The sequence below is a fragment of the Carassius carassius genome, chromosome 38, assembly GCF_963082965.1.
Source record: "Carassius carassius chromosome 38, fCarCar2.1, whole genome shotgun sequence".
NCBI classification, from domain to species: domain Eukaryota; kingdom Metazoa; phylum Chordata; class Actinopteri; order Cypriniformes; family Cyprinidae; genus Carassius; species Carassius carassius.
This window is the reverse complement of record NC_081792.1, coordinates 26,188,861-26,206,518: the sequence shown is the minus strand read 5'-3', so window position 1 is coordinate 26,206,518 and position 17,658 is coordinate 26,188,861. Positions and strand designations below refer to the sequence as shown.

General features: G+C 36.3%; 1 protein-coding gene across 2 annotated transcripts; it reads right to left on the bottom strand.

The window, feature by feature from the left end:
- Positions 1-752: 752 nt before the first annotated feature.
- On the bottom strand, positions 753-17,111 carry LOC132119663 (major facilitator superfamily domain-containing protein 4A). Of its 2 annotated transcripts, XM_059529818.1 has the most exons (10): positions 16,790-17,111; positions 12,011-12,209; positions 10,555-10,791; positions 6,923-7,088; positions 6,635-6,750; positions 6,361-6,534; positions 4,798-4,945; positions 1,494-1,564; positions 1,284-1,404; positions 753-1,000 (listed from the first exon to the last, which is right to left on the bottom strand). In XM_059529818.1, the coding sequence occupies exons 1-10, from the start codon at positions 17,023-17,025 to the stop codon at positions 885-887; spliced, it is 1,584 nt and encodes a 527-aa protein (XP_059385801.1). In that variant the 5' UTR covers positions 17,026-17,111; the 3' UTR covers positions 753-884. The 2 variants fall into 2 exon arrangements, 1 of the variants encoding a protein (XP_059385801.1); XR_009426176.1 differs by lacking the exons at positions 753-1,000; positions 1,284-1,404 and adding an exon at positions 5,122-5,263.
- Positions 17,112-17,658: the final 547 nt, after the last annotated feature.

The following is a 17,658-nucleotide window of genomic DNA, read 5'->3' as shown; positions in this document are numbered from 1 at the left end:
AGAAAAACAGTAACTCGTTTGGCTTCTGTGTCTTCATTAAATACAGCTGCGGAAAGCTGACCTCATTTATGCAACAATTGTGTTAACGTTAGCATGTCTGACACCTGCATAAACCAGAAAAACAAATAGAATTTTACCCAGGCCGAGAGAAATACGCTGACAGCGCAACCTCCAACGATCAGGATCGCCAGGTCACTGAACCATCAGACCTGAAGCTGTACAACACAATACAAGGAAACTTTTCCAGGAAAACGGTGGGATGTTCTTTTCTGATCTTAATCACTACACCAGGAATGTGTTATGAGCACATCGGCCCTGGCAGAGAATTAATTGGCTACTGATTTGTGAATAAGACTGATAGCCAGCCCAGTAGGGTTTGAATGAGGCTGCGAAGAACAAAAGTAACACAAAGCATGAGCCCATTTCCAATTCAGATGCATTCAAAGAAAACATTGCAGGGCTTTTACATATTGAAAAACATAATAATAAATACTATTTTTATGCTATTATTTTGATCCAATAAAACCCACTGATATCCCAATGCTGATTGGTCAGCGGGTTTCGAAAAATAAACACCATCTTTTCGAAATAAAATAAAATCCATTCAATAAAAAACACTTTCTTTAAAACTTACTGTATTGCACACATCCATTGCAGCCACTGTAACCGGTTAAATTATGACATTTGTGCACAAGATCATTTCATTCATCAAAAATATTTTAATACAAAAATAAACTTAACACTTCATGACATTTCTTTTTAGCTCTGTTGATTGTTGATGATTTGTATGATTATCCAAGGATATATTTGGTCCTTGATGTCCCTGAGTCAACGACACCATTGTCCCTTTGCTCCTCTCATATTTTCATCTATGTTCTCCATTGTTACGGATCGAGGGATGCTTTCTGCTCTGACGTGTCCCATGAGTTCAGCACGGCAGCAGAACAGGTCTTGATCCTGTTTTCCTCAAGTCTTTCAGCAGGGGAATCACCAGGTAAAGCTATATAAAAATCCTAGATGTTAGAAAGTCACGCTTCTCACAAATGAATGAAGAAGTGTTATTTGAGCAGCCAAATAGTAATAGTTTTAGCTAAAAGGACAAGGCTAGTTTTATTCAGCTGGTAGAGCTTGGCACTCAGAATGCCGAGATCAGAGGTTTGATTCTCAATTTAACACACAAATGTATATTTTGAGCTCAGTGTAAGTTGTTTTGAATAAAAGCATCCACCGGATGCATTAGAAAAAGCCAGCTTTAACAATATAAATTGAGAGAGTCGACGCACCTTCCATTAATTTTTTGTGACTTTGCTGGACGAAGAACAGCAGAATGAAGAAGGCCAATCCCAGGCAGCTGAAGATCATTCCACACAACAGGAAACTGAAGCTACCTTGATTGTGCATCACCTGAGGGAGGAAAGAGACTCAAATCAGCAATTACAAAAGTTAGGCCATAACTGCACTAGCAATGCAAAGTCCCAAAGAACAAGACTTACCAAACCCACGAGCACCTGGAGTAACATCTCACCCATCCCTGCACTGGTCACCATGACTGTGGTGGCACAACCTAGAGAGGAAACACAACATAGTCAACTCAGTTGCTTTTTTTCTTTCTTTTTTTTAAAATATTTTTTCACATTCTAGAGAACAATCCCCATGCTAGCAAATAACTAATGACATTGTAATCAATGTGATCATGCATATATGCATACACCCACATATAGTATACATATACACCTCCATAAACATACACCGTTCATACTTTTGTATCTATACATAAGCACATACAGCCGTCACATACAGAGTCATTCAGATCAACTCAGTTTCTCATTGACTATAAAATGCTATATATATATATATATATATATATATATATATATATATATACAGTACAAACCAAAAGTTTGGACACACCTTCTCATTCAAAGAGTTTTCTTTATTTTCATGACTATGAAAATTGTAGAGTCACACTGAAGGCATCAAGGTTTATTTGACCAAGAAGGAGAGTGATGGGGTGCTGCGCCAGATGACCTGGCCTCCACAGTCACCGGACCTGAACCCAATCGAGATGGTTTAGGGGTGAGCTGGACCGCAGACAGAAGGCAAAAGGGCCAACAAGTGCTAAGCATCTCTCGGGGAACTCCTTCAAGACTGTTGGAAGACCATTTCAGGTGACTACCTCTTGAAGCTCATCAAGAGAATGCCAAGAGTGTGCAAAGCAGTAATCAAAGCAAAAGGTGGCTACTTTGAAGAACTTAGAATATGACATATTTTCAGTTGTTTCACACTTTTTTGTTATGTATATAATTCCATATATAATTCCACATGTGTTAATTCATAGTTTTGATGCCTTCAGTGTGAATCTACAATTTTCATAGTCATGAAAATAAAGAAAACTCTTTGAATGAGAAGGTGTGTCCAAACTTTTACTTATATATATATAAAGGAAATTATTTCTTTAAATTATGTTGCAGAACCATTCAAATTAATTCAAATTCACAGTTAAAATCACAAGATAACTGAATAAAACTTGTGTAACTTAATGCAAATTTAGGGCTGCACGGATTGGGAAAAAAGTCCACAATCGCAATTTTTCTGATTAAAAATAGCGATTGTAAATTGAAATGCATTGTTTAAAAACAGAATAATAATAATAATTATAACAACCAAATTAAAATATTAACTACTGATATTGCAATATTTCCCTGTAAAAAACAAAAAAAAAACTATGATAATTGTATTTTGCAGTTTTGCAACTTAAAAATGTCAAAACTAATATTTATGCTTGTCCTAATTTCTTAATTTTCAAACATTAAACCACTGTGCTTTTATTATAGTGGAAAGAAATGCAGAGAGACCTTATACACTAGAAAATAAGCTGCTCAGGGTTATTATAGTTAACTGAAGCTTGCATTCCATAAGTTACGCCTCTTTGCCGCCATCTCTGTTTGAAAACCTGGAATTGCAGCGGTGTGCGGAATTATCTTCCATGCGTGGGTTGTGCTCCAGCGCGGATGAATCTAATGTTTTGAGGAGTTTGTGTGCGTGTGTGGCGGTCAGTAGTCTCGCAGCTTTCATTGGCCAAGGCCCGCCCATGAGGCCGTTTGACTGACATGTCAAACAACCAATCACAGTTCGTTTTGTTCATCGTCACATTTCGAGGCGTGGAAATGTCGCCATAATAACGGAGTTACTGAGTTAACAGTGTAACTCTCTGACATATTTTAAAGATCCTATGCTGCGAACTTTAAATATCTTACATATTTTTGAAAATCCAGCATTTATGACCCAAATAAAAATTTTCACCGGATATTGTCATCTGAACAAGTACATAACAAGTCTGCCATGTTTGGTCTGACCAACTGAGGAAAAAAGCATTAAAAAAAAAAAAATCGCGAACATTGATTACGTGTAAAGATCGGTTAGCATCACATCAAATCATGCAAATTATTATTATTGTTTAACTTTATTCTCAAATTCTTAATGTTAACAACAGCATTGCATGACTGTGTATAGTGTGTGTCAGCGTGTGATTTCAGTTTCTGTACAGTCTAATCTCTACTTGTCAAACCACTCAAATTTCATATTAAGAATTCTTTTAAACCGAAAAGCAAATTATGCTCACTTTAAACTGGTTGTCTTTAAAATACAGATCTTGTGTACTCCCAGGCGGTCTGTAATCAGAAGCACATTTGATACTGGAATATAATTTAATTTCATTCACGTGTTTCATAAATACATAATCCTTTCTGGATTACTAACCGCAGTCAAAATTATAAAATGAATTATTGGACGACAAAACCAGTCAAAAGGGTCAAATTTCTCGAAATTGAGATTTATACATCTAAAAGCTGAATAAATACGCTTTCCATTGATATATGGTTTGTAAGACAATATTTGGCAGAGATACAACAATTTGAAAATCTAGAATCTGGGGGTGCAAAAAAATTGAAATATTGAGAAAATCACCTTTAAAGTTGTCCAAATGAAGTTCTTAGAAGTGCATATTACTAATAAAAAAGTTTTTATATATTTACAGTAGGAAATTTACAAAATATCTTCATGGAACATGATCTTTACTTAATATCCTAATAATTTCTGGCATAAAAGAAAAATCAATAATTTTGACCCATACAATGTATTTTTGGCTTTTGCTACAAATATACCCCAGCGACTTAAGACTGCTTTTGTGCTCCAGAGTCACATATTTATTTAATAAATCACAACCTTTGCAATATGGCTTATTGTAATAATCAAACTGCTTTTTTTTTTTCTTCAGAGGTTCATTTTACATACTGCCGATGTCTCGATAAAAGCGATGGGACTTCTCCCAATAATGTTTCTTCAGCTGGTCTAGGATTCATATGCATTTCAGTATCCAGTACAGTTAAATTAAATAACCAGTTTAATTCCCGTCTAGACCTGTAGGGACTTTAATGATAGGGTTATTTTTATAGATAATGACATTTTTTAATCAGTCTACCCTAACCAACCCCCATATCTGCGGCATACAGAAGGTGCTCAGTAATTAGCCATTGATTTGGAAATACTTTCTCCCAAAGGGTTTGACCGCTGCATTTAAAAAGCCACAAGATCTGTCAGGCCAAACCTTCCAAAAGTCAAAGGCCAACTGCTTAAAGAATTAAAAGGGGCTGGTTCTGTTGCCTTCGGCTCAGCAGTAAACCTTGAATAATACAGAACTGCGAAACCACCAGCGGCTACTGTCAAATCAATGGAAGCCGTAGACAAAAAGGCGATTTAACGATGCTGGAGACAGCTGCGGTCCATCTGCAGCAATACCTTTGTACTCCAGGATGTCTTCAGTGAATGCTAGCATGCAGGGGAAGATACTGCTTATAAATAGGCCGAGACAGCAGGTGCCGATGAAGAGGAACACACTACTGTTGGAGACGATTAGCAGCAGAAGAAGTGTGACTATCACACCCACCTACAAGAGAACAGAAAGGAGAGGATTTGCATTTGGACACGCACCATCGATGAAACCTTTGTTATTTGAGGTGAACACCCCTGCTTTATCTGCACAACAAATGGGAAATAAGAGGTTTGATGTCATAAATGTTTAATGCAAACAAAAACGTGTAATGAGAAAGGAGCCTTAGTAACCCCAGATAAACAGAAGTCCTGCCTGGCGAATGGACATCGCTGAGCAGGAGGCAGAACAAGGATGTTTGTTCCTGTCCAAAGTTGTCCTTGGTGCATTGTGGGTGACACACCTTTTTTGGTGCAAACCACATTTATTGTCCACCTGGACTCGAGAGAGAGTTTGTAATGGACTGACAGACTCCACTGAGTCGATTTGTTCACAAGGTAAAACCTTTCCGTTTTGAGTATACTGTTGTTGTGTAAATGTGCCCTACATCAAACAAGTTTCACAGATCATCCCATAAGAATGAAATGAAGATTGTCATGACATTTCTTTTTTACCATGGTACTGTGTATTGATGAGCAAAATGGAAAATAAAATAAATAAATACCGTATTTTCCGGACTACAAGTCACACTTTTTTTCATAGTTTGGCTGGTCCTGCGACTTATAGTCAGGTGCGACTTATTTATCAAAATTACTTTGACATGAACCAAGAGAAATAAACTAAGAGACATGAACCAAGAGAAAACATTACCGTCTACAGCCGCGAGAGGGCGCTCTAAGCTGTAGACGGTAATGTTTTCTCTTGGTTCTAAATAATGCGATTTATAGTCCAGTGCAACTTATGTTTTTTTTCCTCGTCATGACGTATATTTGGACTGATGCGACTTATACTTAGGTGCGACTTATAGTCCAAAAATACGGCAATATATAAAATAATGAATCAACAAATGAATAAAAAAAAATATATATACTTAAATACTATAAATAAATGAATATTTTTTTTATATTACATTAAAACTTTTACTTTTTTATTATGAAAATTAATTTCTGTTTATTTTCACAATTTCAAAAAAAATGTATTAATGTACTATATGTATGTGGGTTTTGGCCTAGGTTACTAAAACCTTTACCTTTAGTTTTATATATATATATATATATATATATATAATTTATTTATTTGTTATTTTTTGGTAGAATTATGATATACTACCATCCCTAAGTTTGAAATTATGATATTATGATTACTTTCATTAAGCAAGGATGGATTAAAAAGACAGTAAAGACATCCTGCAAAAAAGAATCATGGATTCCACAAAAAGTATTAAGCGGCAAATAAGCATTATTATTAAAAACTAAATAATAAGCTTAATAACATTTGCATAGACTTCTGAATCAACAACAACATTTCTCTCTCTCTCTCTCTGTAAATAATTTCAATAAAATTGGCTTTAAAACCAAATGGAAGAATCGTACCTGACTAACGATGAGCAACCGGACAGGTTTAAATCTGTAGGACAGAGGTATGGCTGACAGTCGGCCTGCAGTGATCGCCGCCCAGAAGACACAGCTCAAGTATCCGGCGGTCTTGTGAGGTAGATTTATAGGGGGGTCCACTGCGTAGGTGTACACAAAGCCTGTGTATGAGCCCTGAGGTGTGTGAGATTAAATAATACATGAGTTCAAGTAATTAAGCTAATAGTATTAAATAACAGAGCTGAAACGGCTGTGAAGTGCTAATCCTGCTTACCACTATACCGTCAGAAAAGAAGAGCACCAGACCCCCGAGGATATGGATCCCAAAGAAAGACAGCGGAAAGCTGTGCGCATTTCCAAAGAGACAGCAGCCGAACAAGCCTTTATGGCCTGCAGAGACAGAAGAGCAAGAAGATTACAGAAACATCCTTTCTGGCTTCTATGCACATCTGACGCCATGTTATTTCTGACTTGTGCTCCAACACCAACTGTGTTTGTGTTCTGATCCCACATGCTATTTATTTCATAAGTGTCAGTGTTGCAGAAATGCTTGGGATCTTACTTCTGGAAGTGTCTTTCTGATGTCCAGCGTCTTCGGTCAGACCTGTGGTTCCCCAGGTTTTCATCGCTAGCACGTCTCCATCTAGTAAACGTCGACTGGGGTCTGAGCCGCACACGAACAGTCGCTCCCGATACATGAGGATTAGTATCATGATGGGAACGGGAAGCTACAGAGAAGACAGAGTTATGTATGTATAAAGACAGGTTGATTCGTAAAGAAATTATTATTTTGAACAGTTTGAAAAGCATTCTTAAAACGTAAAGAAGAGTTGATTGAAACTACATAACCTCAGACAGCAGTATTAAGTAGCGTATATGTATTTGAGTACTAAAAATAAAAAATGCTAAATGAAACTTCCGATTCATCTCTGTCAGATCAGAATCAGTGATGAATCAGTTCTGAACAACAGTTCAGGAATTGTTTGCATCAACACTAAGATGCAAACATTTCTGTCTGGTATTTCATTTTTTTTTTTTTTCAATAAAAATAAAAACAAATATTATGAATGTTTATTCAGTTCTATAATTTTGCAGCATTTTAGCTCTAACATGAAACATTATAATAATAATGTAAGGTTTTTTTTTTTTTTTTGTTGATAAAATGTCTCTTAAGGTCACCAAGGCTTCATTAATTTGATTTAATATTACAATATATTATTACAATTTAAAATAACTGTTATCCATTTGAATGTATTTTAAAATCTAATTTATTCCTGTGATGTAAAGCTGAATTTTCAGCATCATTACTCCAGTCTTCACTGTCACATGATCTTTCAGAAATCATTATAATATGCTGCTCAAAAAACATTTCTTATTACTATCAATGTTGAAAACAGTTGTGCTGCTTAAAAGTTTAGTGTGAATCATGATACTTTTGCAGGTATCTTTAAATAGAATTCCACAAGATAAAAATCTTTACTGTCACTTTTGATCAATTTAAAGCAACCTTGCTGAATAGAAGTATTAATTCACATGTATTGATCCTGAATTTTTGTAGTGTGTATGTATATATATATGTATATATATATATATATATAGAGAGAGAGAGAGAGAGAGAGAGAGAGAGAGAGAGAGAGAGACATACATATATACAGTGACACTTGAAAGTTTGTGAACCCCTTGCAGAATCAATGAAAATGTAAGTAATTTTAACAATTAACAAAATAAGAAAGATCATACATAAAGCATGTTATTTTTTATTTAGTAGTGTCTTGAGTAAGATATTTCACATAAAAGATGTTTACATTATTCCACAAAGCAAAAAAATAAATAAATAAAAAATAGCTGAAATTATTCAAATAACCCCATTCAAAAGTTTGTGAAGCCTTGGTTCTTAATACTTTGTGTGGTTCAAGGGATGATCTGAGACTGTTTTTAGTTTTGTGATGGTCGTTCATGAGTCCCTTGTTTGTTCTATACAGTATTTCCTTCTGGAGCATCGGTGAATGTTTGAACCTTTTTTAATAGTTGTGTTTGAGTCCCTCAATTGTCCTGATTGTGAAAAGATACAAAAGATACAAAAAATCTGCAGGACCTGTAGGATTTTCCTGAAGGACAGCAGACAATTGAACTGCTCAGCACTAACAAGGGACTCATGCACAACCATCACAAAAAAAAAAAAAAAAACAGTCTCAGATCATCCAGGTAACACACACAGTATTAAGAACCATATTAGGTTATCTTAATAATTTCAGCTATTTGATTTGTCTTGTGGACTAAATGTAAACATCTTTTATGTGAAATATCTTACTCAGGACAGTATTAAACAAAAAAATAACATAAGCATTTTATATGATCTCTCTTATTTTGTTAAAATTACTCACATTTTCACAGATTCTGCAAGGGGTTCACAAACTTCCAAGTGGTACTGTATATACACATTTACATACATAGAGACCAGGTGTTAGGTGTGTATCAGTTATGCTATCACTATATTATAGCCAGTGTGTAAATAGAACTTTTAGATTGAGTGCAGTTGCCAAGGAGACAATCTTGATTCATTTCTTTAATTCAAATACCCTCCCAGCTGTCCTTCCTTCAACATTAGAGCTGACAGAGCATTTACAGGTGCTGGTCATATAATTAGAATATCATCAAAAAGTTGATTTATTTCACTAATTCCATTCAAAAAGTGAAACTTGTATATTATATTCATTCATTACACACAAACTGATATATTTCAAACATTTATTTCTTTTAATTTTGATGATTATAACTGACAACTAAGGAAAATCCCAAATTCAGTATCTCAGAAAATTAGAATATTGTGAAAAGATTCAGTATTGAAGACACCTGGTGCCACACTCTAATCAGTTAATTAACTCAAAATACCTGCAAAGCCTTTAAATGATCTCCCAGTCTAGTTCTGTAGGCTACACAATCATGGGGAAGACTGCTGACTTGACCGTGGTCCAAAAGACGACCATTGAAACCTTGCACAAGGAGGGCAAGACACAAAAGGTCATTGCAAAAGAGTCTGGTTGTTTACAGAGCTCTGTGTGCAAGCACATTAATAGAGATGTAGTAGAAAAAAAGTGTACAAGCAATAGGGATAACCGCACCCTGGAGAGGATTTTGAAACAAAACCCATTCAAAAATGTGCGGGAGATTCTCAAAGAGTGGACTGCAGCTGGAGTCAGTGCTTCAAGAACCGCTACGCACAGACATATGCAAGACATGGGTTTCAGCTGTCGCATTCCTTGTGTCAAGCCACTCTTGAACAACAGACAGCAACGGACTGGACTGCTGCTGAGTGGTCCAAAGTAATGTTTTCTGATGAAAGTAAATTTTGCATTTCCTTTGGGAAATCAGGGTCCCAGAATCTGGAGGAAGAGAGTAGAGGCACACAATCCACGTTGCTTGAGGTCCAATGTAAAGTTTCCACAGTCAGTGATGGTTTGGGGTGCCATGTCATCTGCTGGTGTTGGTCCACTGTGTTTTCTGAGGTCCAAGGTCAACATAGCCATATACCAGGAAGTTTTAGAGCACTTCATGCTTCCTGCTGCTGACCAACTTTATGGAGATGCAGTTTTCATTTTCCAGCAGGACTTGGCACCTGCAGACAGTGCCAAAGCTACCAGTACCTGGTTTAAGGACCATGGTATCCCTGTGCTTAATTGGCCAGCAAACTCGCCTAACCTTAACACCCATAGTAAATCTATGGAGTATTGTGAAGAGGAAGATGCGATATGCCAGATCCAAGAATGCAGAAGAGCTGAAGGCCACTATCAGAGCAACCTGGGCTCTCATAACACCTGAGCAGTGCCACAGACTGATCGATACTTTTCAGTTGGCCAAGATTTCTAAAAATCCTTTCTTTGTATTGGTCTTAAGAAATATTCTAATTTTCTGAGATACTAAATTTGGGATTTTCCTTAGTTGTCAGTTATAATCATCAAAATTAAAAGAAATAAACATTTGAAATATATCAGTCTGTGTGTAATGAATTAATATAAGTTTCACTTTTTGAATGGAATTAATGAAATAAATCAACTTTTTGATGATATTCTAATTATATGACCAGCACCTTTATATGCATACTAATGTACACAACTTCAACATCATGCTACAGTAGTGTTCTGATGGCATGCCACTCTTAAAACTCAATACAAACTCAAAAAAGATGGATCTTACATTGACGACAGCCATGATCCAGAATGCATAGGAAACGTTGGTCACCACCTCTCCGTCGGTGTGGAGGTGGACACTGGACACGTTGTGGACATGTCTTCCTGCGAGCTTGTTCCTCAGATGCCTTAATGATGTAGCATTGGTGCTGCTGTTCCCAATCACACAGCTGGTCTCAGACAGGAAGGGGTCAGCGATGAGGGGACTCACTAATGCCCCAAGACCCACAAAGAAGTGAAGGGCCTAGAAGAGAGCAGAGACAACCGAGATGAGAAGGAGAATCAGCAATGATGTTCTTCTTCTAAGACAAGATTGTAACGAAGAAAAAGTTTTTAGAGCAACTTTATAAATTGGATGTTTTTAGGAATTGTTTGAGTATGTTTCAAACACTTCGGCTCCCTTATTTGATCTTACTCTGCACAATGCGCGTCTTTGAAAGCGCAGTTTTCTAGTGTTTTTCTTTAACTTCTCAGGTAATATAAATGCTATGGACTATTTCAGATGCGTCTTAAATAATAACTACAATGGTTACATATATTTTATTTATTGATGAAATTATTCCTAGGGACAATTTAGTAGTCACTGGATATTGGTAGGGACATGTCCCTATGTCACGGCTTCCGCTGCTGGAAGGAACACGGAGCCGAGGGATAAACGAAACAAGGATTTATTAAATTAAACATAGGCAAGGTAAGAAGCAAATAACAGTTGGCAAGTGGCAAGTGGCAAGTAACAGGTAACAAGTGGACAAGTAGACAAGTTGACAAGTAGACGAGTAACGAGTAGACCCGACCAAACAGAACTGAAAGGACAAGGCATTTATACAAGGGATAATGGGGAAACACAGGTGGATGGCATGACTAAATTAACAGGGACAAAAACACACAAAATGAGTCCAGGTGTGTGACACCCTATAGATTCCCTTCTAAATTTTTCCTTGGTTTCTCTCCTACCCAAAATATGACTAAATACCAGCAATGTTGACTTGCTTAAAGTAATCATTAATTGCCATATAATGAGATTTACTTAATAACTTAATGAGCATTAATGAGTGAAACACGTATTCAATGAGAACAAAACAGTGTAACATGGGAAACTGGTCATTTTCTGTGCTACGTGTTACAAAACACTACATGGTAATATAAAAAAATACATATAAAAACGAAATAATAATAACTGTAAGTTAAGACATTTAAAATATTACAGAATATTACTTTTAGATTGTTAGACAATATTACAATTTGTATTGTATTTTTGATTAAATAAATGCAACTTATTTCCCCTTTCTTTTGACTGGTATAGTACTGTATTAGTTCTTAAGAACTCTTCTTGTGTTCCAAAGAAAGTCGAACCGGTTTCAAGGGGTGGGTAGATGACAACAGAATAGCATATTTCTGCCACACTATAATCATGCAATTTAATGGTTATATTATTTTTTGGAAGTTACTGACCAGATACTGACCTGCAGGAAAACTGTGGAGTCTTTCTTGTAGATCTTGACCAGCTGTAAGTTAGAGATGGTGTCAATGATGCCCATGGCAAGACCAGATACCGCCATGGCAAAGGCCAACACGAGCAGCTTATGGCATAGTGGGATGATGGCAAAAACCACAGAGATGGTGAGGCTAGACACAGCCAACGCTGACAAAGAACTCACAAGCCTAAGAGAAACAAATGAGATGTGGTTTAGTTAATGAGACATTAAGAAAAACCACATTAAAATAATAGTACTAGATGACAGCTAGTTCAGAACACAGCTCAGGGCCTTAAAAATGGCTGGCAACAATACAATGCATTTCTCTAAATTTATTAAGGGTTCAACAAATGTAGTCGTTATATACAAGAAAAGGTTTCAAACAGATGCTGTGATGGTGCCTCCTTAGGCAGAATTTTATTTCTGGACATATCTGACTTTATTTTCACCTTGGCCTAATTAATTTCTGTTAACATGACTTATCAAATGCTGCTTCTACTAATAACAGATGATACCAGTGGATACGTGACTCTTGCTTACTTTCTACCAGTTCTATGCTTCTCTCACATGCTATTAGAAATATCCTACTTCCCACTTCTGAATTCGTAATTATGAGTTTATCGTGTTCAAGTGTTCAAGGTAAACTTAACTGTCACATACCCTGAACTCTTGGTTGATAAACCCAAACCTTTCTTACTTGAGGTATGCTGGTTCCATACTCGGAGTATGTTCACGGTTAACACACAAGACGTTCCCAACAGAGCAACGAATCGACGAGTCACCACCAACACGAAGAAAAACTCCTGCTTCCTTCTTCTTGTTTTTTTTAAAGGTCATTTACATACTTACTGCATATCTTTCGTTTAATCCGTTAATCACTGAGGATTAGAATTATATTGTTTGTTTAATGCTAATTATATAATAAGAAATATCACATATGTATTTTTATTATACACTGTAGAAAATGCAGACCCATGATGTGAGATGGCAATAAAAATAATAAATATATTTGAATAAAATAAATATTACCTTGTTATAATAGTGTTTTATAATTAATATATATCATTAACTATTATATATGACAATAAATATAATAACATATTAGAATAATATGATATTATTGGGGGCAGTCGTGGCCTAATGATTAGAGAGTCGGACTCGCGGGTGAGTGAATAACCAATGAGTGAATAACCATGACTGAGGAGTGTGTTCACAGTGTGTGTGTGTGTGTGTGTGTGTGTGTGTGTGTGTGTACGTACGTGTACACTGTACTGTGTGGGTTAAATGCAGAGCACAATTTCCGCGTATGGTTCACCATACTTGGCCACACGTCACTTCACTGCACTTTATATATTACTTATAAAAGTGCTTTATTATTAGCATACCATACAACCCAGGTATGTCACATAACCTGCTTTCTGGAATACCCCCCGGGTACATTCTTTCCTATTTCTTATTAATGTCTAAATATATTGAAAATATTTAGTATCCAATGGATTTTGAATAAAATGTAGCTTCTCATTGGTTGACAACCATATAAACATTACTAACACTATTGTATACATACCAAGTTTCAATCAAATAAATGCTGTTTTCACCGAGTAAAATACACAGAATATGCATTAAATTGTTATTTACATACATATATAGACTGTATTGGCAAGAGAGAGCAATGTGGATGTTGTGGGAAAAACTAAAACTCAACAGCATGCAATGGTTTTCGGCACACTCAAACTTAGAAACACAGGCATAAAAATCACAATGCCACAAACTGGAAAACCAATAGAGCAGAACAGATGAAGGAAACATGGAGAATGAGATGTGGTTAAATATGTTAAATGGAGATAAAGATCTCTTACAGGGGAACTACAGTCGTGGCGAAAAGTTTTGAGAATTACATAAATATTAGTTTACAAAAAGTTTGCTGCTAAACTGCTTTTAGATCTTTGTTTCAGTTGTTTCTGTGATGTACTGAAATATAATTACCGCCTCTTGAAGATTGACCACAAGTTCTCAATGGGATTAAGATCTGGGGAGTTTCCAGGCCATGGACCCAAAATTTCAACATTCTGGTCCCCGAGCCACTTAGTTATCACTTTTGCCTTATGGCACGGTGCTCCATCGTGCTGGAAAATGCATTGTTCTTCACCAAACTGTTGTTGGATTGTTGGAAAAAGTTGCTGTTGGAGGGTGTTTTGGTACAATTCTTTATTCATGGCTGTGTTTTTGGGCAGAATTGTGAGTGAGCCCACTCCCTTGGATGAGAAGCAACCCCACACATGAATGGTGTCAGGATGCTTTACTGTTGGCATGACACAGGACTGATGGTAGCGCTCACCTTTTCTTCTCCGGACAAGCCTTTTTCCAGATTCCCCAAACAATCGGAAAGGGGCTTCATCTGAGAATATGACTTTGCCCCAGTCCTCAGCAGTCCATTCACTATACTTTCTGCAGAAGATCAATCTGTCCCTGATGTTTTTTTTGGAGAGAAGTGGCTTCTTTGCTGCCCTTCTTGACACCAGGCCATCTTCCAAAAGTCTTGGCCTCACTGTGCGTGCAGATGCGCTCACACCTGCCTGCTGCCATTCCTGAGCAAGCTCTGCACTGGTGGCACTCCGATCCCACAGCTGAATCCTCTTTAGGAGACCATCCTGGCGCTTGCTGGACTTTCTTGGACACCCTGAAGCCTTCTTTACAAGAATTTAACCTCTTTCCTTGAAGTTCTTGATGATCCTATAAATTGTTGATTTAGGTGCAATCTTAGTAGCCACAATATCCTTGCCTGTGAAGCCATTTTTATGCAACGCAATGATGGCGGCACGCGTTTCTTTGCAGGTCACCATGGTTAACAATGGAAGAACAATGATTTCAAGCATCACCCTCCTTTTAACATGTCAAGTCTGCCATTCTAACCCAATCAGCCTGACATAATGATCTCCAGCCTTGTGCTCGTCAACATTCTCACCTGAGTTAACAAGATGATTACTGAAATGATCTCAGCAGGTCCTTTAATGACAGCAATGAAATGCAGTGGAAAGTTTTTTTTGGCATTAAGTTAATTTTCATGGCAAAGAAGGACTATGCAATTCATCTGATCACTCTTCATAACATTCTGGAGTATATGCAAATTGCTATTCTAAAAACTTAAGCAGCAACTTTTCCAATTTCCAATATTTATGTAATTCTCAAAACTTTTGGCCACGACTGTATACCCACATCCACAAAGTAATACGATTATCTGTAATGAGAAAAACAAAAGGGCTAGTGTGACCTTGAGAGCACAAGTTTCCAAATTAAAGCAATTAAAGAAGACCTCAGGGTTAAAACATGACTAAAGCAAGAGAAAGCCCGTTTTTCAGTTAATAGTACTTTTCCATGGTATAGTTTCAGAAATGAAGGGTTACCGGCAAAACAAACTGTAAAATAATATGAATATCAGCACAAGTTTACTACACAGAGTAAATATTTGATCATTGCCATAAAAATCACTCAGTTCTTCCTTGAACATTAAGTCTTCATGAAGCTTAAAATAACCCAATGTTGTTCCAAACCTTTTTGAAGCTACTTACAAAAATGAATTTTATAAAAGTTAATTACTTTATCTGTCATGCAAAACAACAGCAAGGCAATGTGTGCTTCTATGGCCCCCGTCCCAGATAACCAAGAAAGCACAACTTTAATGAGCACATGACCACCACAGGGTTTACGCAGAGAAAGGCCACGGATGGGTTAGAAAACGATCAGTCCTAAGAAATCATGATATGTGTTATGATGATTAAAGGCTGATGATTAAAAACTAATGTAGGACACACTTAAAATGCTTTATCTCGTGAGCAAGTGTACGATACATTTCTGGGAGGAGAAAAACAAAAACAAAACTTGCTGTTTAATAGCTTTTACGGGCAACTGTATCAGAAAAAAAATGGATTGAATAAGTCTAAGGAAAGTAAAACATCAATTGTTCATCTTAAAACAAACAAACAAATATGTTATATTGTGAGCAAAAAGAAGCTATGAACAGAGAGATACACAATATTTACATTATCAGCATTGGTCTGAATAGCCAATATTGGAGGCAGATAATAAGCAGATTTTTTTTTTTTTTTCAGGATACAAAAGTAAACAGTTACCCATCTTTTCTATTATATATTAATAAACAAAAACGATTATCACTATATTAGGAATTAAATTTAAATTACTGATATATAAAATTACCATTAATATCAGTATAGGGCTAAATAAATAAATTACTAGATAGAACTAAAAATGACATGATAGATAAATAATCTTTAAAAGCACTCTTTTTGAGTTCCTTACTGTTTTGAGGAAGTAGGCTACTAACTTAAAAGTTTTTCTTAAAAACTGTAAAACCACATTTGTAAATACTAGCCTATATATAAATATATATATAAAGGGCTATATGAGTGATGCACATTACAGGCCCATTAACCCTTTTAATTCAGCATAGATATTTATGGTTTAAATTTACACGTTTATACGGGAATGTCTGTAAAGGGTTATAATATCTTCTTCTTTTTTCTGATTTAAAATAATTTAGATTTTTTTTAAGTATCAGTAGCTTATATATTACATTAGCATGCGATAGTAATAGCTGCATGTGTCTGATAATTAAGGTCGGGTATATTAACATTTTAAAATTAATTTCAAAGTGTCTTCTGACACAGTCACCCACTCAAGAACAAACGAATGCAATATAAATGTATTAATACATAATTGCAGTAGCCTACATCTCTCCGAAACACCTACGTTTTACTGAAGAATCCTCCAATGGTGCTTCCAATAAAGAGGAAGAACTGTTGGGAGAAGAAGACCAGAGTGATCTCCTGTAGCGTGGACTGAGTCTGACATCTCAGGTCCAGGATGGTCGGACCCAGAAAAGCGACGCAGAGTCCAAAACTAAAAAACACACTCCAATATGTGAGAGTTTGCTGCCAGTTACTGCGGAATAAAGCGCAGATCCGTTCATTAAGCAGCTGCTTCATGCTGGAGAAAGTTTCTGAGGTGTTTCCTAAGCATTTACGCAGTGGAATTCATCATAGGCACGAGAGAAGACTCGTCTAAAGTGACAGTCGAGTGATCAGAGCGGTCCGGTTCTCGAGCGAGTTGTTCATTCAAATCGGTTCTTTTGAATGATTCAATCTAAACCGACCCGTTTGTGGAGACGGGCTGGTAAAAATAAACATTGGAATCTTTATCAGCGCAACATTTGATAGGCTACAATTAAATAAACATTTTCACAGAATTATGAAATAAGTCGCAATTGCGAATTATAAAGTCAGAATTGAGAGATATAAACTCAAATTCTGACTTATTCCCCTTTAGAATTGAGAAAAGAGTAACAATTTCTAGAGTTTATCTCGCAAGAAAAAAAAGTCAGAAACTCGCAATTGCGAGAAAAAAAGTCAGAATTGTGAGATAAAAAGTCACAATTACCTTTTACTTTTTTTTTATTCTACGACAGGTGTTACCAAACCAGGTCCTGGCCAAAAAATAAATAAATAAAATAAAATAAAAAATAACACCCGCTTTAAGACTCAAAGGAACCGTTAAATGATTCGCCAAAAAGATTCAAAAATCCCAACAAGAAGAAACAGATCCGTGCAACAGGTGTGTTG

Coding starts and splice junctions, on each gene's coding strand:
- LOC132119663 (XM_059529818.1), bottom strand. CDS start 17,025: ATGAAGCAGCTGCTTAATGAACGGATCTGCGCTTTATTCCGCAGTAAC. Junction 7,089..10,554: donor GGATCATGGCTGTCGTCAAT/GTAAGATCCATC, acceptor TCTTCTCTGTAG/CTTCCCGTTCCCATCATGAT. Junction 1,001..1,283: donor TCACAAAAAATTAATGGAAG/GTGCGTCGACTC, acceptor ATTTTTATATAG/CTTTACCTGGTGATTCCCCT.